The sequence below is a fragment of the Mus musculus genome, chromosome 6 (assembly GCF_000001635.26).
Source record: "Mus musculus strain C57BL/6J chromosome 6, GRCm38.p6 C57BL/6J".
NCBI lineage: Eukaryota > Metazoa > Chordata > Mammalia > Rodentia > Muridae > Mus > Mus musculus.
Window position 1 is genome coordinate 88,581,854 of NC_000072.6, and position 21,141 is coordinate 88,602,994.

At 43.5% G+C, this 21,141-nt stretch overlaps 1 protein-coding gene across 2 annotated transcripts in view; it reads right to left on the minus strand.

The window, feature by feature from the left end:
- Positions 1-21,141, minus strand: part of Kbtbd12 (kelch repeat and BTB (POZ) domain containing 12) — an 82,613-nt gene that overhangs the window by 36,775 nt on the left and 24,697 nt on the right. For both annotated transcript variants that reach the window (XM_030255648.1, NM_001278671.2), the window contains exon 5: positions 4,927-5,124. In XM_030255648.1, coding sequence (XP_030111508.1) covers positions 4,927-5,124 — 198 coding nt within the window. The remainder of the gene's footprint in view (positions 1-4,926; positions 5,125-21,141) is intronic.

A 21,141-nucleotide genomic window follows, 5' to 3' on the forward strand; every position in this document is an offset into this window, starting at 1 on the left:
ATGCGCGTAAGAACAGACAGAGACCCCAGTTCCTAGTAGTGACCCCAAGGTTTCCAACAAGATGATTGGGCACAACAACAACTCTATCTGGATTGTGGTAACACTAATCACTTAAAAACACTGCCTTGCCTGCAGCCAGGGCCCAGCCCAAACCATAGACAAGCAGGACAGTAGAGTTGATTGCCCTACTTTGCTTAGACAAAGTAAGATCAGTCCTTGATGTTCTTCCTACAAAGGAAAGCCTCTCACCTTCTGGGTCTGGTGCCAAAGATTGATGCTGCCCTGGTACCTCTGCCCACAAAGCGAAGCCATGGAGACCACAGGAGCCTGGGAAGACTGTCTAGGTAATGGACTAGTCTCTGTCATTCTCACTGATACATAGGCCATTTGGAGCACATTCCCTCCTATAACGTAGTCTTCTCAGATCTCTGATGGCATTGATGGCTAGGCTGGCTTTGTCAACAACAGGCAACTAGCTCCTTCTACCCAGGCTGCAGCTATGTTGTTAGCTCATTTCATATATAAAAATTAGGTCTAGTTTTTTTTTTTTTCCTAGATCTACTAGGTCTCTTGTTACTCCTACCCTCCCCCATCTAGCAGGACTGTGAGCCTGAGAGTTCCAAAGGTAAGATTTTCCTTTAAGATCCTAAACTTTATCTTTTGTTCCCCGTCTATATCCGTCTCAGCAGCTTTCCCACTTGGCTGACAGACACCATCCAGGAATCAGCTGTAGACTGTAAACTGCTGAGCTCTGAACTTACTGAAAGCCAAGGCAAACCAGTCCAGCCGATGTGATTGTGCCCTGTGCCTTCAGCTGGGTCAGCTACCCAGATACGGGTGGTGAATACACCATTGCCTGACTCCCCTGACAGTTTCTGACAATTTCAGCCTTCCTGGGCCCTGGAAATAGTGCCCTAGTTTCAGCCAGAAGTAGTTGCAGAAGAGAACACATCACCCAATGTCCCCATCAGACTGGAATGCTGTCAAAAGGAAACTCCCTGGTATAGGGAACAAAATAGCTACCTGTAGTGTCATACTAATTGGCATAGCAGGAAAGTGGGCTCAGATTGACCACTAGAGAGATTCATTAACTAAGATAGTTTTACAATATGATAGGACACTTGGCCTGCTTTATGCAGAACAAGGAAATGTTATATGACTTTAAGAGAAAATTATTGTTTCTATACAAACCATTCAGGATTATAATCTGGCTATACTATAATAATAATAATAATAATAATAATAATAATAATAATACCTCAACAACAACAACAACACACTTTGGAAAGGGGACCTGAGATGAAATAAACGACTGGTGCCCCACCTATTTCCAGGCTATTTCTGGATAGTAACTCTGATGTCAACCATCAGAGTCTTTGAACCTTCTGTTTGTTTCTGGTACTTACTGTTGGCTCTTACATCATTGATGCCTTAACTAAATGACAATTACTATCTGGGTACCATTAAGCTGGTGGTTATTAGATCCCAATATAAACAGGTACCAATCACAAGGTCAAGGATTTAGCTCAGGATACAACTCAAGGGTGTGGAGGGAATGTTACTGTGAAGTGGTAAACCTCACTGCCCAAGGACAGGTAAATTCCTGGAATTTATCTCTGTGGGTCTTGAGAAATAGCAAGCCACATGTTTGGTTTTTTTTTTTTTTTAGTTTTAAAAAATTATTTTATTAAAAACACTAAACACGCAAAGAGGGGACCTCCCCCCCGCAAATTTAACAGTAACATACAAATAGGTGTTTTCTATAAACACTCAGGCATTTCACACATATACATGTATACATCACAAACTCTAGAACGTTCGAGGAGGGGATCATGGGTGTTTTGGTTTTCTGGCCCTTAGATCTATTTATTTATTTAAATTAGATATTTTCTTTATTTACATTTCAAATGTTATCCCTTTTCCTAGTTTCCTCTCCGAAAATCCCCTATTCCCCTTCCCCCTACCCCTGCTCCAGAGACAAAGTTCAGAGCAGAGACTGAAGGAAGGACTATCCAGAGACTGCCCCACCTGGGGATCCATCCCATAAACCACCACCAAATCCAGACACTATTGTGGATGCCAACAAAATTTTGCTCTCAGGAGCTTGAGAGGCTTTGCCAATACCTGGCAAATACAGAAGTGGAAGCCACATGTTTTTGCTCTCCTAAACAAGTTTGTTTACACCCAAAGAGCTTGCTTGGTTGTGGATGGGAGGGATGTAGGCAGGAAATATGTCAACATGTATGCTTGTCCCTGATTGGACCTGATAGGAAATTCGGTGGCCATGAGGTTTTGCCTTTTTCGGCCTCTGCATGAAACATGACTCATGACCATTTCCTGGGAATCTAGAGGTGGTCAGAGTCCATCATCCTGGCCAGTATTTAATTAAAGCTGCTTCAAATTTGGCTCAACATTGTGGAACTGGTCTTTTTCCTGTGATTTTTGGGATTAATAAGCGACACTGGATATGGAAGGAGGAACTCGTGTTGTTTTTTTATGTTTTTATAGCTTCCACTGCCCCGCTCTCGATGTCTAAAACATTTAAAAGCATTGTGAGTTAGGGGCTGGGGAGATTGCTCAGCAGTTAGGAACACTTGCTGCTCTTGCAGAGATACCAGATTTCAGCTCCTAGCACCCATGTTGGATCCCGCCCTCTTGCCCACGGCCAGCTCCATTCGGTACTGCTACTCCTCAGCTTGGTGCACAGCAGCTGATTTTCTGGGGTCTACCTCATCCTCTCAGGAGCTTAAAAGGAGTTTAATCCTTTTTCTGCGATCTACTATTCTTGGTTTACATATTCAGTTTTGCTGAAACATATCTTGGTTTTTAAGAAAGGACACAGAAGAGACACTGACACACTGCGTGTCAGGAGAATGCCCTCAGTCTTGACTAAGCCCCGCAGGTCAAACTGCGCAGGTTGACAATGGTTCTCTGCAGAGCTTCTGAATACACTTGCTCCGCTTCCCTCGGCTTCCACCATCACAGTTCGGAACTCTGACTCTTGGTACTTTGGATAAAACTCTCCTTTCCTCAGAATGTTTTAGGATCTTCTGTTTGTCTCTAATGTCACAGTGATGTGCTTTGATTTGACCTCTTTTATCTGCTTCCCAGGGCATTTGGTAGCTTCCTTTTGACTAGGGACTTCAGTTCTGGGATTCTTATTCATTCACGCTGTGGATGACACACCCCGTCCACTTTCTCTGTTCTTTTTGTCAGGGGTCCTGCTACTCCAAGACTGGGCGTCCTGGACTTCATTTCTCTGCCTCTGATTTTACAATTATTTCTTTACTTTGCTTTCTTGGAAGTTTCCTCAAACATCTTTGCTCACATTTCCAGTGTAGACTCAATTTCTGGCCTAAATCTTAATTCGCAGGAACTCTCTCCCCCATCCATCCACCCTGCTCCTTCAGCACAGCATTTGCTTGCATCTCTCTGACTTCGACTTCTACTGGCGCAGTCCCTGCTCTTCTGGATGGCTCTGCTTTGTATGTTTCCCTCAAGTGCCAGTCCCCAGGACCCACATAGACAACCAGCTCCCCAAAGTTGCCCTTGGACTTCCACACTCAAGCCATTGAACCCACACATACTGAACACTTTAAATAAAATGCAATAAGACATATAAAGACCTTTTGGGAAAGTTCTTTGAAGGACAAATGGAGAAAAAGCGAAGCCTTTGATCACGGGAACCTTGCAGCACACAGAAGGGAAGCAAGAAGGCAGCACAGCCCGAGCATGCACTACCCAGCTCTAATAACGACCGCATCCATCTCTGGCTTTTTACCCGGGTTCTGAAGGATTGAACTCAGGCCCCCATACTTGCAAGGCAAGTAGTTTACCAACAAAGCCAACTCCCTAACCCATTAAGTCTCTTCTAATTCACAAAGAAAGCTGGGCAGTGGTGGCACACGCCTTTAATCTTAGCACTTGGGAGGCAGAGACAGGCAGATTTTTGAGTTCAAGGCCAGCCTGGTCTACAGAATGAGTTCCAGGACAGCCAGGGCTATGCAGAGATACCCTGTCTTGAAAACCAAAAAAACCCAAAAAAACCAAAAAACCCCAAAAAACCAAAAAAGAAAGAAAGAAAGAAAGAAAGAAAAAGAAAGAAAGAAAGAAAGAAAAAGAAAGAAAGAAAGAAAGAAAGAAAGAAGGAAAAAGAAAGAAAGAAAGCCTCATTCTTTAAATTAGTTACCTAAAACTGAATGCTTACAAAATGAAGGCAAATCTGACTTCTTTCAAAATGCAAAATTGTAAGTGCTCTGGGGCGTGTGTCTCACAGGTATATATTGGCCTAACACTTAGTTGGTGAGGTCAGAATCAGCTAGTTAGTCTACTATGAAGGTATCCATCTGCTTTATTTACTGATGTAGCCAATGAGACATTGGCCTCTAGATTCATGCATGCTTAAAAGCCTCCCTGCACCATGCTGCAGAATGCAATGATGGTATTGGATGTGTGCATTCAGTAATAAGCACACACACTAGGCATCATCTTAGAAATGCTTTCAAGCAATTTACTTCCCTGGATGCTAGCGGACAGTGTCAGGGTCATTTGCTAGCTGAAAGCATAACACCCAACACTTCCCGTCATTCCTCTGCTCCCACGTCCCTCCTGTTCAGAAATGCTTCTTTTAGTCCTACTAAAGCAATTTGCCCTCTTTCCTATTTTTTTTTTTCTCCCCATACTCAACTACTATGGGCTGAGTGGCTGCCATGGGCTAGATGCGTTACAAACTTCATCCCACAGAATCCTTGTCATCTCATAGAGGTGAAGCCCCAGAGAATGTAGGGAACTGCTCCAGGCCACTGGGCTCCGAAAGCCAGACTTTTGCCAGTGCCTCACTGCTCTGGAAACTGACCATCCTATCAGGTAATGGAGGTAAAAGTCACTGCCAAGAGGGCCATGACAGATTTACAGCTAGGCCAGTACCTGCTCCATGAAATCCACCGCAGACATAGAGCTTCCCGTCCACGGCGCCAGCACTGGTGGAATTGGTTCGCAGTGAGAGGAGGGGACTCGGCATAGGCGGGCCTTCCCTCCAGAAGTCCCCATCGGGGTTGTAGATCTCCACCACATCAAGGCATTTCCGAACTTGTCCCTTGTCTCGGCCCACACAGCCAATTCCACCTAAGAGAGTGAAGCACAGAAATGGGGTGTTTGGGAGCAGAAGTCTCACAATGGACACCCTTCTCCTCTTCTAGGGCTGTGGGCAGTACCGGCTTCTGGCCTTGACTTGTTTTTGCTGCCTATTTCAAAGACAAGTTTAATGTCACTGTAATGCCACATTTCCTGTTACTGCTTAGGCAAGATTTATTCCTCGCAGACCCTGCAAAGTTGGTTCACACAATGAGCATTCCCTTCCCAGTAAGGATATTGGTTGAATGACTCAGACACCTGCCTCATTGTGAGCAATGAGTTCACTCATGCAGCTGTCAAGGACTCTCTCTTCCGTGACTCATCATGGCAGGCTGGCTTCTTCACTGCATGCATACTTTTCCATGTGAAAAGAAGGGCTCTTTGGTAAATTTCAGGTTTGGGATTAGAGGGAGACCAGAAAGACTGGGAAGTGAGATGTGTGGGCCCCTTCCTTACTGGACACCATGCTTTATTCAGCAGATGCTCACTAACTCCTCGTTGATGGCAAGATAATGGCAAGTGACAAGGAGTTTGGAAAGATTGACAAGGCTATTGCTCCTGCTCTTGAGAAATTAATGAAGTGAAGGCAGAACACGGTGGCACATGACTTTAATCCCAGCACTGGGGAGGTAGAGGCAGGCAAGATCTCTGTGAGTTCAAGGTTAGCCTAGTTGACATAGCAAGTGCCAGGTCAGCCAGGGCCACATCACGAAACACTGTCTCCAAACAAGAAGTTAACAGAGTGAAAGGGGCCATATATGTAAATAAATAGAAAGGCAGGCAGGCAGGCAGGCAGGCATCTTAAGGGCTACTTCAAATGGAAATAAGGAGCAGATAAAATATGTACAGAGTTAGGACTTTGAAGTCCAATTGCATAAGATTTTCCAATCCACTGTGATCAGAAACACCAGTCACATAGAGAAAACTAAGACACACTTAAGGCCTTCATTATAGATTCCATTTGCTGAGAAGTTTTTCACATGGTCTCCTTGCCTCTCTTTCTCACTGCTACTTAGACTCTGTCCTTCACTGAATTCATCAGGCAGACCTTCATTATCACCTGCTCCGTCATCTTCTTCTCTGATCCTGCCTTCAGCTCCTCCCACAGATCCTCCCACATCATGTGTCTGGAATGAATGAATGAGTATGAAATGTCCCTTCCCCACGCTCTCCCTGACACTCTTCCCTGTCTGTCCAGTTCTTGGTCCTGTAAACTCATGAAGGGCAAAGGTCACATGGTTTTGGTTGAGCCTGCCATACACTACTCAATGAATTTAGGGGTGCAATGGGAGCCGCATGATTTACTATGAGTGGGTCTTAAGCCAGGTTTTGAAGGTGAAAAAAGACTGGAGGGGTCCCCCCACCTCTTTACTGACGTTACTTGACCAATTCTTTCAGCATGAACCCAGAGATTAAGATATCTACGCAGGATGTGCTTGGCTGCCTTCTCTCCTATCTGCTCTGAGAAGTAATTTAGGCTACTTTGAAGCCGAATCTACACTGCTGTGTTTTGGAGAAAGGGTCACATCGGCCTTAGCACAGTTCTCGTGTTCATGGCCAGGACCACTCTCAATGTGACTCTGTGGTAGTGGGATACTTCTTCACCTTAGGGAAAATGGAACTAGCCAAGAAGTCATGTAGAAGAGGGTTTGTGTGTGGCAGCAGAGACCTGCAAGGTAAGAAGATGGCGAGTCCCTTCTCTGAGAGGTAAGATGCTTTAGGGCTGGTGTATGTTGCAACTAGTTAGATCAGGGAGTGAAGCAAAAAGTCTAGACTGAAGTCAGTAGGAGTCAGGCTGAGGCAGGTAAAGTGCCAGCACCTTGATTCTAAGTCAGAGTTCCACCTTAAATCCTCTCAGAGAGGTTGCCCCAGTGTGACACAAGCAGAGTGCTTATAAGTCTTGACTGTCTGAGATAATGAGAGTTCTTGTCACCTTTGCGCTGCTACTGAGTGTATTTAATTACTACAGTCGAAACTAACCTTGTGAAATGTGCCCGTTCTCATTGGTGAACAGACACTTCGCATGCTCTGCCCGACCCCTGGGCCACCCCAGCTCACTCTGTGCTCTGTTTCTGTCCTGGTCCCTGAAGCCTGGACTCAGTCTCTTTGTCACCGAGTGTTAATTTCACCTCAAGCACACTCCATTAGCAGCAGGCTTAATGAGCTTAGACTGAAGATGAATCTTGATTAGATAAATAATCAAATAAAGGCCTGATCTTTATTAATAAGTCAGTGCTGGCTCTACAAGTACAGCCTTTTGATGAGGGGACGCCTAGGGTGGGATCGGCATAGCTGCAGAATGTCAATAAGTCAGCGCCGTGGCTTTCATTTATGCGCTACCAGAATCTCTGAGCATGACTTCCCCTTACTCAAAACCAAGCAAGTGGAGAGAAATTACCTTTATAGGTCATACCCAAATACACCCCACATGCAAAATATATGTCTAGAATATTCAGGTGTGGAAGGGGGAAGACAATTACATCTCCCTATTCTTTCTTTATTTTATTCCTACAAAGATGAAGATGGCCTCTTCTGATGTTGGTCTATGATAGATTCTTTCATTTCTGGAGATGAGTGGGAGGCAGCTTGTCCTCCCACAAAGAGCCCGGCAGACAGCTGGCTGAAGGCACAGGGACTTGCCACCCAGTTGCCCATGAATCTCGTGCACACCCTTCCCCTTCAGGCCTGCCTCAAGGTGGCAGACTTATTCTACTCTGATCTGGGCTTGATCCAAAGCAGGAGTGGGATTTCACTAACAGTTCTGGCAAAATCCCAAAGTTGCTTGCCTTGCTAAACCAGACTTGGGGGTGGGGAATGACTGTGGGGGGGGGGTGAGGCACCCGTGTGCCTTGGTGAAAGCACGTGGACTTGCAGAAACAGATCCCGGTTCACATTCTTGTGTCACTTCTTGATAGCCAAATGAGGTTGATTGATTTAATTCTTCTCTAAGCCTCACTCATTCTCACCTGTAAGCTAAGAATGATAGCACCAATTTTACAAAATGTGGCAAGAAGCACATGACTTAGATAATAACAAAGAAAGGGAGAAAGCCAGGGCCTCTGAGCACTCGTGGGTATCACCGAGGGAACTTTCTTTTATTTAGTTCCTCTTGTGGATGGCATCATGACACACATGCACCTGGGACTCTGATGATGGCTATTTTCTTTCATGTTTGAAAGCCACTGATCTAACTCTTCCATGTATGTGGGGTTTTACATACACAAGTGTTTTTGGAAATTGTTGACATTTGCCCTATATTGAATGTGTAACTGAATTATTGAATTGTTGCTGGTTTAGGGTCAAATGCTCATAGACATTTCTTTTGAATCTGGGTAGAGAGAATCAGGTCAAAAGCCATCGACAAGTTGTGGTAGTGCATGCCTGTAATCCCAGCACTTGGGAAGCTATGGCAGAAGGACGGTCCTGAATTTGAACCTAGCCTGGGCACACGGCCAGTCCAGACTATACAGTGAGTAGCAATCCAGCCAGGGCTACAGAGTAAGACTTTCTCAAAAATCCAAAAACAATCAGGCATGAGGCATCAGGCAGCTCTCTCTGATCCCACAGAGCACTTACCTGGCCATAGCATTTGAGCTGTAAGAGCTGTGGGGAAGATGGTTCTAGAACGCCTCAGCTTCTTGGAGAAAAAGTAGCCCACCGCTCTGAGTCCCCAGGCTCCCTTCTGACTCACGACCTGAGCCTCTGCCTACAAATGCTGCAATTTGCTTCACTCTCACGCAGGTTGTCAGCTCTCCCATTCCCCCATAGATACTTAGAATTCTAGGTTTCAAGTTTAAAGCCTTAAAATCATCAGCTTGTCAGTTTCCAGAGCCCAACACAAGGGCCCTTGGGTATTTTCAGTTAAAAAGTTCTTATCTGTCTCTTACCAAATCCTGGATAATATATGTTAGGCATTGCTAGCCAACAGCAAGCCTGCCTTGGCTTCATAGCGCTTAGGTTGATGGTCCCACATATTTCTCACCAGACTGAGAATGCATTTTACTTACTACCCAAACAGAATACCACGACCCACTCCCCCAAACCCCAAAATCCCAGGGGAAAAAAGGCAGAAAGAAAGCCCAAGTTTCATGTGTTAGAGCTTGATTTTGGAGAGAAAAACCCACAAATCGGAACTGTTCTGTCCCTTCCAAGTAAAACTGCAGGGACATCCAGATAGTTCTAGAAGGATGCAATCAAGAAAAAGGAGAAAAAAGAAAGAAAGAACTCAGAAAGCTCTGGGACGGAGCTGCTGGTGCCACTTAAGCGGCAGTTGAAAGTCTCATCCCGTCAGACTGTAGCAAGCTTAGACTGTCTGTGTCCAGTCAGCACTGGGCAGCAGTGTTTCTATCCACACCAGGGCTTTTCAGACCCTGAGCTCATCTTTCTGTGTCTCTTCCCACATTGTGCCAGTGTGTACTGCAGGGCCTCCAAAGGTCTGCGTTGGGTCCCTAAATGAGAACAGCTCATTTGAGGCAGGGACAGTGACTCTGAGAAAGTTTAGGAGATGAACGGTAAAGACCACAACTGCCCCAAATGAATGATAACAGTGTCCTCTGTATCTTCCTAAGTCACGAGTTCTGTAGACTACCTATTTCCATATTGATTCCTTTCTAGATAATCCAGGTCCTGCCCTCCTAACATTCCTGGCTTTCTTTTCTCTCCTGCTCAACAGTTCCCCATATAGCCAAGATCTTTCTCTCTGACCCTTTCATAGGCTGTGTTCTCTGACACCACCTCCCCAGCTTGACATACTCCTGAACCTTTAAGGCCTAGTTTGCCTATATTTTCTCAAAAAGTCATTCCTGTCTCAATACAGAATAAGACTTTTTCCTTTGAACAGAAATCAAGGTTTCCTCTCTCTCTCTCTCTCTCTCTCTCTCTCTCTCTCTCTCTCTCTCTCTCTCTCTTTCTCTCCTTCCCCCCTCCTTTCCCCCTCCCCTTCCTTCTCTTCCCCATTAGGTTGGCCTGCAGGCTCCCTGAGGACAGAACCTCCAGTACTTCCTTCAATAAGACTGAGGTGGACACATGAATGGTCGTCTCCTCACTCTATTCCTAGGTCACCTGCTTGCTGATGACTACCTAAAATGAGGCAAGTTCTGAGTCCAAAGAACTCCATGCTCAATGAAGGGCAGCTTTAGAAGCAGACCGTGTTCCGCAGAGACTGTAGCTGAGTCTTCTCCCCAGGCTTGCCTGCTTACCAGGAGGATTAACCTCTCCTGATTGGGGTAGGACTACCTAACAGGATACAGACCAAACTCCTACCGATGCCTCTACAAAGACCCATCAATCAAATATATCCCACCTCAAAAGCAAAGGCGGCACAAGACAGAAGTTCCACAAGGCCTGGTGTATTTCCTGAGGTGCCAAGTATGGTGTTTTTCTTTTAAATAGGGCTGGACAGAATTTACTAGATAATTTGAAGAAAAAAGACCAGAGTTGGAGAGATGGCTCAGCAGTAAAAGCATTAGATTTGAACATCAGCTGACCCAAGTTTGCACACAGGATGACCTCAGTTTGAGTCCTAGCTGGATCCGGTGGCACATATCTACAATTCCAGGACTCCTATAGGGGAGTGGGAGGCAAAAGCAGAAGAATGCCTGGAATCTCACAAGCCATGCTGCCTGGAGTGTGCAGTGCAGGAGAGAAACAAGAAGGGAGACCTTGACTCAGAGTGAAAAGCGAGAACCAACTCCTGAAAGTTGTCTTCCACATGTGTGCAGTGACACACATATGTATGCACACACGTTTGCGCGCGGACACACACACACACATTTATTAAAAATACTAAAACAAGAATCCTACCCTCATGGATTTTGAATTTATTATTTTTAATATATTTATTTTGTTTTATATATATGGATGTCTGTACCCCACATGTACAGAAGTCAGAAGAGGGCATCAGCTCCACTGGAACTGGAGTTACAGAGGGTTGTGTACAGGGGACCAAAATCTGGTCTTCTGCAAGAAAAAAGTGTTCTTAACCTTGAAGACCTCCAGCTTGAATATTTTTGTTTAAAAAAAAAAAAGAAAGAAAGGTTCTAAGAATCTTGGTCTATTTACTTTGTGTCTAAGTAAAATGATCTCTATAGAGTAGTCCTTGTATTACTTGCTTCTTTATACAGGAAACCTCAGATGATGGAAGACTGGAGTAAAAAAACATGAATTAGGTTAAACTAACTGAAGAAAGACAACGTGCTTTATTCAAAATGACAGAGTGTATTTTTGTTGCTGTTGTTATTGTTTTCTTTTGAGGCAGGGTCTGACTTTGTAGCCCTGGTCTCTTTATGTGCACCAGGCTGGCTTTGAACTCACAGTGATCTGCCTGCTCCTGCCTCTCAAGTACTGGGGGCACAGGGTTCACGTGTAGCAGTATGGCTGGCCTTCCGTGTGCATGACATAATTGGCACATTAGACAACTTTAGGGTTTTTGTTTTGTTTTCAACAGATTTTCCCAGTTGACAGTTTTTTTTTTTTAACATTTTGTTACCTCTTCCCCCTAAAAGTACTGTGAAATAGCATAACCCATGGATGCTTTCCTGCAAGTACAGGGAGGCATCAGAGATGAGCTGGCACTCTCCTGGGACCACTCTGGCCTATTCTCAGCAGTGTCATGGGCACTGCTCCCTGGAGAAGCTTCCTAACATCCCGAATCAGAAGCATTTATAAAAGATTTATCTTTATCTTTTATTTATGTATATGTGTGTTTTTATGTTTGTGTATGTCAGAAGAGGACATCAGATCCCCTGCAGCCAGAGTTAAAAGCAGTCTGTGAGTTGACTGAAGTGGGTGATAGGAACGAAACTCTAGTGTTCTTAACCATGTCCAGCCCTCAAAACCATTTTAAACTTCTAATTAGCTTTGAACAATCTAAAATTTCCTGTGCCCACTTCATATTTGTATCAGACACCATGCATCTGGTTTCTGTGTTTTGTCCCTAAGATACCCAGAGTCTTCTGGGAGGTTGCACACATTAAGCAGAGTGTTGGGGTTACACAAAGAAATATAGATACAGGCTCTTTGTGAACCTTTAGGGCATTAGTGACAGAATCTGCTGCAGCTAAGTTGCAGTCAAGTGGCCACATGCAAGGTCTGGTCTTCTTCGAACTGCTAAGGATGCCAGATGGTTAGGGTTAACATGTTTTTTATGCTTAGCTGGAAACACTTTGTAACTACGTACATGCAATGGTGAACCATTCACCCCAGCTGAGAGCTTCTTGGTCACTGAAGCACTTCATGCAGGGCTTTGTTCTCAGAGCAATAGGCACTGAGGATAACCTATTTGACCCTCTGACAACAATAAAGCATGTGTTACCCCATCCAGCCTGTGTGTAAGGCATGTCATTTTAAGCAATGAAAACTCATGTAAATCAGAGTAGAACCAGGCTAGCGTTGGATCACTTGTCAGGACACTTGGACCAAATAATGGAATGCTCAGAGCTAGCTATGAGTAGACATACTGGACTCATCCTGGTCTCTTCTATACCAGCCCAGGGCTGGCTAATGCTGAACAGGGTTAGTAAATACTCTGAGCATATGCCACTTGTAGGGACAGTCTCACAATGTCTGTGTTTCCAAAGTTCAATCCTATGATCCAGAACTGGAAACTCCCTGCTATCAGGCTCTTAGCTCCGTTCAGACCTTCTGACAGGTATCTGCCAAGTGTAGAAGCCAGACACATGCCATTTTAAAACACAGCCTTGGTAATTCACATTACAATTGCATTTAAAAAATAAATTGTCAAAAGAAAAGACAAAGTCTTGTTACCGTGAAGCTTGGTACTCTCATAAAATAATTCGCCACTAAAGCAATCTTTCGGATGCATTTACAGTAATAACGTGGACCTTTTATGTAACTCTTCCCTTCATTTCTCTTTAATGGCATTCAAGCTGAGCCAGGCTCAGACGATGCTGTTATATTTTCAGCAAGGCAACAATGGTTTGCGGCATTAGCAGTTCAGGAAGAGTTGACATTGGCAATCTCCCTCTACAAGGAAATCAAAAGCCTCTATTTAAAAAATTGCCATGAGACCTTTACTGTGGCTTTTATAAAGCAGAGCTTTACATGAAGAAAGAATAGGACAGGATGCAGAGATGGGAAAATTAATTTGGCAAACAAATGTTTACTAACTATTAGCCATATAAAGCCAGCACTTAGGTAAGAGACACGGGGGTAAACGAGAAGCTCTTTCCCCTATGTAAGTGACAGGAGGAGTACAGTCACACAAGCCGCAGGAGAGGCAGAGGAACAGGCTCCCAGGGACATGTGCCTGGGAGAGCTTTCTGGGGTTCAGGATACAGTGACATATGGGATGCATGGTGGGCAGGGCTGCCCTGTGGGCAGTGAAGGCCTCTGTAGGCGACCTCTACTCACTTTATACATTCCGTGATGTTGAAGTGGATTCTGAACTCAATTTGACTTTTCATAGTATCTACTTGATGGAAATCCAAAACATACATATGAATATGTGCCTTCATTTCTGGAGCAAGCATATATTATTCAAAAAGCATAATCACTAGTGTGTGATTTTAAAACATGGCTACTTTTTATCTTCCCCAGCATGTGCTTCTGCACAGAGAAAACCCCAGGGCATCTTAGTAGGAGCTCATGACTAAGTTTTCTTCTTTTTTTCTTTGAGAATTGTTCTATTAAAATTTTGATCGTTTTTTTTTTCTCCTTCAACTTCTCTCAGATCCTCCACACCTCCCTACCCACCCAACTTTATGCTCCCCCTCTGTCTCAAAAACAAACTGCAGAAACACAAAAGCAAACGCCAGAACCAAAAAAAAAAAAAAAAAACCAACCAAACAAACAAACAAACAAAAAACCCCCCAAAAAACAAAAGACCAGTAAGACTAAAAATATGTAAAACCCAAGAAAAACTAAAAAAGCCCATAGACAAACATGTCATTTGTGTTGGCCAACTATCCTGGCAGGGCTATACACAGTTGTAGGCAGCACCCTTATTTGGTCTTTTCCAGGAAGTCCAAGTGGTTCCCTCTAGCACACAGCACCATCACTACCACATTTCCCAAAACACAGGCGTGAGGAAGCCCTTAAGAAGAAAGTCAACTTGAACACCAGGCAGTTTCAGCACCTGCATGGTTGGTCAGTATACCTGTACAGACTATTTAGATTAGTTTATGCTTTCTAGGAAAACACAACACACCAATCATAGCATAGTACAGCTGATAAAATACACAAGTAGCCACACAAACAGTGCAGTCTCTCAAAGAAGCTGGCCATATCTCTATCTTTATGTTAAGAGGGTAATCTAGAGAGGCCAGACCAGAATCCCAAACCCCAGGCCACTCCAGTCAGAAGACCAGAGAGGAAATAGAAACCAAGAAAGAAAACATCCATTCAACAAAGATAAACCCAGAAATTGGCACCTCGACCTATAATCACTCCAAATCCAGATGCCCAAATGTCAGCGTAAGAACATAATCAAAAACAGCCAGGGCAGTATGTTATGTTTTAATAGAGCCCAGCATTCCACTGCAGCAAGCCATGAATGTTCTAGCACAGATGAAGCACAAGAAAACAACCTTAAAACAGCTTTATGAAGATGATAAAGGTCCTTCAAGAGGAAATAAATGAATCCCTTAAAGAAATCAAGGAAAAGACAATCAAAAGATTTGAGGAAATCAATAAATTCTTTGAAGACTATTAAAAACGCCAAGGGGGGGGGGGGGGACGACCAGACAGACAGTTGAAGGAAATGAACAAAACTGTTGAAGACCTGAAAATGGAAATAGAAGCAATAAATAAAACAGAAACTGAGGGAATTCTGGAAATGGAAAATCTAGGTAAAGAAACAGAAACTACAGAAGAAAGCATCACCCACATAATATAGGACATGGCAGAGAGAATTTCAGGTATTAAAGACACAATAGAAGAAATAGATACATTGGTCAAACAAAATACTAAATCTAAGTATTCTGGACACAAAATACCCAGAAAATCAGGTACACTATGAAAAGACCAAACCTAAGAATAATAATAGGAATATCCCCAGCTCGAAGGTCTAGAAAATATTTTTAACAAAATCATAGAAGAAAAGTTTTCTAACCTAAAGAAGGACATGCTTAGAAAGGTACAAGAAGCTTATAGAACACCAAATAGGTTGAACCAGAAATGAAAATCCCCTGCCACATAATGATCAAAGTACTAAATTCACAGAACAGAGAAAGAATATTAAAAGCTGTGAGAGAAAAAGGCCAAGTGACATATAAAGGCAGAGCTACTAGAATTACACCCAACTTCTAAATGGAAACTATAAAAGCTAGAAAGGCTTAGACAGATGTGGGGCTACCTTTAAGAGACCATAGATGCCAGTCCAGATTACTACACCCAGCAAACTTTAAATCACCACAGGTGGAGAAAACAAGATATTCTGTGAAAAAGTTAAATTTAAACAATATCTATCCACAAATCCAGCCTTATAGGAGGTACTAGAAGAAAGACTCCAAGACAAGGATGTTAACTACACCCACAAAAACATAGGCAATAAATAATCTCATACCAGCAAACCCAAAGAAGGACAACACACACACACACACACACACACACACACCACCACCACCACCACCACCACCACCACCACCAACAACAACAACAACAACAATGACAAAGGGAATTAGCAATCATTGATAATGGAGATCTCTCAATATCAATGGACTAAAGTCCCCAATAAAAAGACTAAGCTTAACAGAATGGATGCTAAAACAAGATCCATCTGTCTGCTGCATACAAGAAACACACCTCAACATCAAAGCTATAAAGACATTACAAGGTTGGAAAAAGATTTTCCAAGAAGGCAATCTATAGATGGTCAGGAAATATATCTATGTGAAACCAATATACCTGCCCCTTGACTAGTTCAACATCATCCCAGAAGCTCTTTCCATTGAAACTCAGTGTCTGTAAAACATGCTTTTCAAAAGCAAACATGTCCTCCATAAAAAAAAAAAAAAAAAAAAAAAAAAAAAAAAAAAGTTAGAGCGAATTTTAACTGAAGGGCAAATTCGATTTTTTTTTTTTACAACTGAAACCAAGTTTCCAGGGCTGGGATAAGGATTAGCACCTTGCTGTTGAAAGCTTTTGTCTTCACGGCCTGCAGCAAGAGCATATTCTGCATGGCATTTTTAGTGCTTCCCATGGAAAAGCATGTGTGTGAGCCACACAGAGCAGTAGGTTGTGTAAATGTGTAGCATGACGTCAGTACAGAGTCACAGTGGAGGAGCTGAAGTAGACAGAAGATGTTCAGTTGACAAATGCCCCAGCACAGGGATGCCCTCTCAGGTGGTTGTAGAGGTGTCCAGGCTGATCATTAGCAGGGCTCTAGAGTACACTCGACTTCCTACTACAAGTGATATTTACTATTATAACCATCACTTACCACACACTTATTATTCAGCACTTGGCACAATGCACTCTCAAGTGTCAAAGCCAAATTACTTAATAATATGTTTTTTTTTTTAAAGTCTTGTTAAGCAGGTTTTTTTTTTTTCTGGGTCTAATCTGGATCCAGAAAGACACATGCAGCTTATTCTCTTAATTTTGGATTCTTGGTCTTCATCTATAGGTGTGAGCAGATAATGTGGAGTACTCATATAAACCAGGCAAGTGGAAAAGGTCCCAACAGCATGGGAAGTGGAGGAAGAGTACTGGAGGGAGAGTAAGTAGAACTCAGGTGCTGTGAGGGAGGAAGTGAAGGAAGGGGAGGCTAAGAAGGATAGGGAAGAAGACAATACAGAGAGTTGGGAGGGTAGAAGGATCTTTGAAAGAGCCTTGAGTAAACATATTATCTCAGAGTCGCTTAAAATACATATTATATTATGGTCCTCACAAGAGCCATAGACTACTTAACCATCACCCCTACCCCAGTGCCAAGCACAGGAAACCTCCCTTTGAAGTCAGAGGAGTACAAGGGACTATTGCTACCACTGTTGTCCTTGGCTGCTTCAGGACTTGTTGCTGAAGATGCAGGACTTAGGATGCAGGACTGGGAAGAAGGAAGATGGAATGGACCTTGGAGCCCCCTCCCTGAGGACCAGCTCTCAGGGTATCTGAAGGTGGTATGCCAGCTGCCAAGAGAGAAAAGCAATCAGTTGTTCTGCCCAGCTGTGATGTTTACGAACCATGGCAACCATGCCAATATATCCGCATGAAATAGTGTCACTCATTGGCCAGGAAGTCAGACTAACAGGTCACTGTCTAGCACACAGATACAAACCATGAAAAGGTAAGTACGTGTCCGTGTGCTGGCATAGATACAGAGACCTGAAACTCTGCCAAAGGTGTGTGATCTCATGGCCTAGCTTCATGTATGGTTTGTACAGATACATGGCTGTCTGCAGTGTGATCTTATCTATGTTGTGTAGAATGTATGGAGAAGTTTGCCTGTGCAATGTGACAGCTATGAAGGATGATGGCAGCAAGGACTGAGGACTCAGGTGTGGCTTGTGACAGAACACCTGCCTGGCATGAAGCAAGGCCTTAGGTTCCATTCCCAGCACTAAAGAGAAAACCAAAGGCACCTGCTTAGCAATGAGAAGGAAAAGAACCAGCCAGGTCTTTTAGTTCAGGGGGCAAAGAAGAGTCACATGACACAACAGCAATGGACATTGCTCATACGTAGAAGAGGATAGCCTTTGCTGATATCTCCCCCTCCATATATATATATATGTGTATGTGTACATATATGTTTATGTGTGTGTGGTGTGCATGCATGTATGTTTTCACATGTATGTGCTTGCATGTAAAGACCTGAAGTTGATATCAGGTGCCTGCTTTCCACCAGTTTACTGAGGCAGGGTCCCTCACTGAACACAGAGCATACCAATTCCTGCTAGTCTAGTTATCCAGCTTGCCCAGCAGAACCCCTTGTCTCTTCTCCAAGGTGCTGGGATTACTGAGAACCATCAAGCCTGCCCGGCTTCTACCTGAATTCTGTGGATTAAACTCTTCAAACTTATCAATAAGCACTTTATCCACTAAGATGACCCAGCCGGCCCCTAGTAGTGACATATTTTAAAAAATTATTTAACTTTGAAATTGAACCAATTTGGACTTGAAGTCTAGACTTAATCCCACTATTTGTATAATAAATATAATCAGAGAGAAGAACTTACTTACAAAATTATGTGTATGTGTGTAAGGGTGTGTATACATGAGTGCAGTGTCAATAGAAGTCAGAGACATCAGGTCCCCTGGGACAGGAGTGACAGGTAGTGCTGAGCCTCCTGACGGGGTGTTGGCAATCCAAGTTGGGTCCTCTGTAAGAGCAGTGTGCACTCTTAACCACTGCGCTATCTCTCCAGCCCTAAGAACTTACTTTTGTAATATATTTTGAGAACTGAAACAATACATAATTGTAAAGAGACTAGCAGTTACTAGCCCCTCAATAAATATTATTCTGCATGGAAAAAATTTCACTAAACAGATAAAATTATGGTAATAAGAAATAATTTTTTTCTTGATAAAAATGTTATGGGATTTAGGCACTCAAACAGGTTGGCATCAAGTATTTGGAAATTGTAGAATCTTTCATTTCTCAGACTCTGGGCCTGAATCAGGCTCTCAAGCCAGTCTCTCTACATAAGAGTTTGATGTATCCATGAAATAGATCTCATCCATATAATTATTTGAATCGTTCTGTGAGAGTAATAGGAACAAAAATGACTTTGAATTGCAAATGCAGTAAAGATGAAGTAAAATGATATTGTAAAAGTTTTTATGGGGGGGTGGAGAGATGGCGAGATGTTTAAGCACATTAGCTGCTCTTCCAGAGGACCCAGGTTCTATTCCCAGCACCCTGGCTGGCTCACTGTGACTCCAGTTTTAGGGGATCTGATGCCGTCTTCTGCCTTCTCTGGCAATGCATGCGTGTGGTTCAGAAAAGGCACAGGAAAAGCACATATACATAAAACAAAAATTAGATTATAAAAAAGAAAACTTTAGCAAACTTGTTATCTGGGGGGTAAATAAAAAAGAAAGCAGTGTAAGGCTTAACTTTCTATTTGTAAATGGTTCAAACCTGAAGTAAGAGTCTCAGAAAAAAACCACATCATGGGGTTGGAAACTTGCTGCTCTAGAAGCGTTTTCAAAAGCTCAGAAAGGCCCAAGAATCGGATGCATGCCCACTAGGGAGTGATACAATTTTTATCTCGAGTGTCTACTAAAGACTCAGGTCTTAAGTGCTGTAATCAGCACAAGGGACTGTTGGGAGGTGGTAGAGCCTTTAAGAAATGAGGCCTTGGCACCTGGGTTTAGCTCAGTTGCAAAGTGCTGGAAAGGCCCCACATCCAGTCCTCAGCTCTAAAAAAAAAAAAAAAAAAAAAAAAAAAAAAAAGGAAAAGTGAAGAGAAGCGTTGAGGATGAGAGAAAATGTCAGGCCATTGGAGGTCTAAAAGAGTGCAGGGGCAAAAATGGAGAAAACAGGTCCAGCGACAGGCCCAAATTGGGATCCAGCTCAAGGGGAGACCCCAAGGCCTGATACTATTACTGATGCTTTGGTGTGCTCACACAAAGGGGCCTATCATGACTGCTCTCTGAAAAGCCCAACAAGCAGCTGAAAGAGTCAGATGCAGATATTTATACCCAATGGATAGAAGCTGCTGACCCCTGTGGTTGAATTAGGGAAAAACTGGAAGAAGCTGAGGAGGAGGGCGACCCTATAGGAAGACCAGCAGTCTCAATTAACCTGGACCTCTGAGATCTCTCAGACACTGGACCACCAAACAGGCAGCATACACCAGCTGATATGAGGCCCCCAACACATATACAACAGAGGACTGCCAGGTCTGGACTCAGTCAGAGAAGATGCACTTAACCCTCAAGAAACTTCGGGACCCAGAAAGTGTGGAGGTCTGGTGGGGTGGGAGTGGGGGGACATCTTCTTGGAGTTGGGGCAGGGAGGAGGTATAGGATGTGGAACAGTCAGAGGGTGGATCAGGAGGGGGATAAAGTCTGGACTGTAAAAAATGATTTCAAAATAAATTTTAAAAAGATACCCCTAATGGTATTTTCTTTCTGTACTAGTTACTAAAGGATGATGACAGTTCTAATTTAGTAATCTGGTTCTCCTAAAACATTGCTTGGGTGGCTTAGTTTGGAATGTGGTATAGAGATATTTACACCAATGCTGGCAATGGTGATAAAACACAACAAAGAGAAAATGTGCTTGCACTGAGGGGCAGGAGAGATAAAAATCGTCCTGGAATAGAATGATGACCATTATGAGACCCAAAGAGAAGGCCAGAGGTGCTGCTGCTCACAGAGACCACATGCTTCTCTGTTTCTTTCTCTGGGACTCAGCTCTGTGATGTCCACCAGGACTAATTCCCTATAATACTCTTAGGGACTTCGTCTTCTGAGAGAATTTAAAGTGATAAGCCCTCCCTGAGACAAATGGATACTGACAATAGATTCCCAAGGATAATAGTCCCTGCCACAGGCATGCTCAACTTTGGTGGTCCTCAAACTTCACCCCAGGCCTCTCAGGACACAGGCCAACAAGTTAATTCCTTTGCTCAGGAATTTATGGACCAAAGCATAGCCTCGAGTTTTCTGTTGCTATGAAGGTCCATGCCACTGTGGACACTTCATCTGAAGCTGCATTAGCTCCACAGATAACTCTCAGATCAACTTCTCTCCAAGCAAGATGAGAGGCAAACTGCCACTGGGGAGGCGTGAGGGCATTCCTGGGACTTGACTTCATCAATAGACCTGGAAAGACCTAGATCACTCCACCAGACTGCAGTCATCTATAGCTATACCTACACGTGTGCACGTGCACACACGCACACGCACATGCACACTCACACACACACACGAACACACATACAAGTTAACTAGAGCATTGCACGGTTTGATGTGTTTATCAAGTCTTAAATCTAGACAGCCAGCTGACCTAGCAAATGTTTCCACAAATGCTTTTTAGACAAAGGCAGGATGAGTTCATGCTGATCAACACGCAGACCCACAAGCAAACCCCCGTCTTTAAGG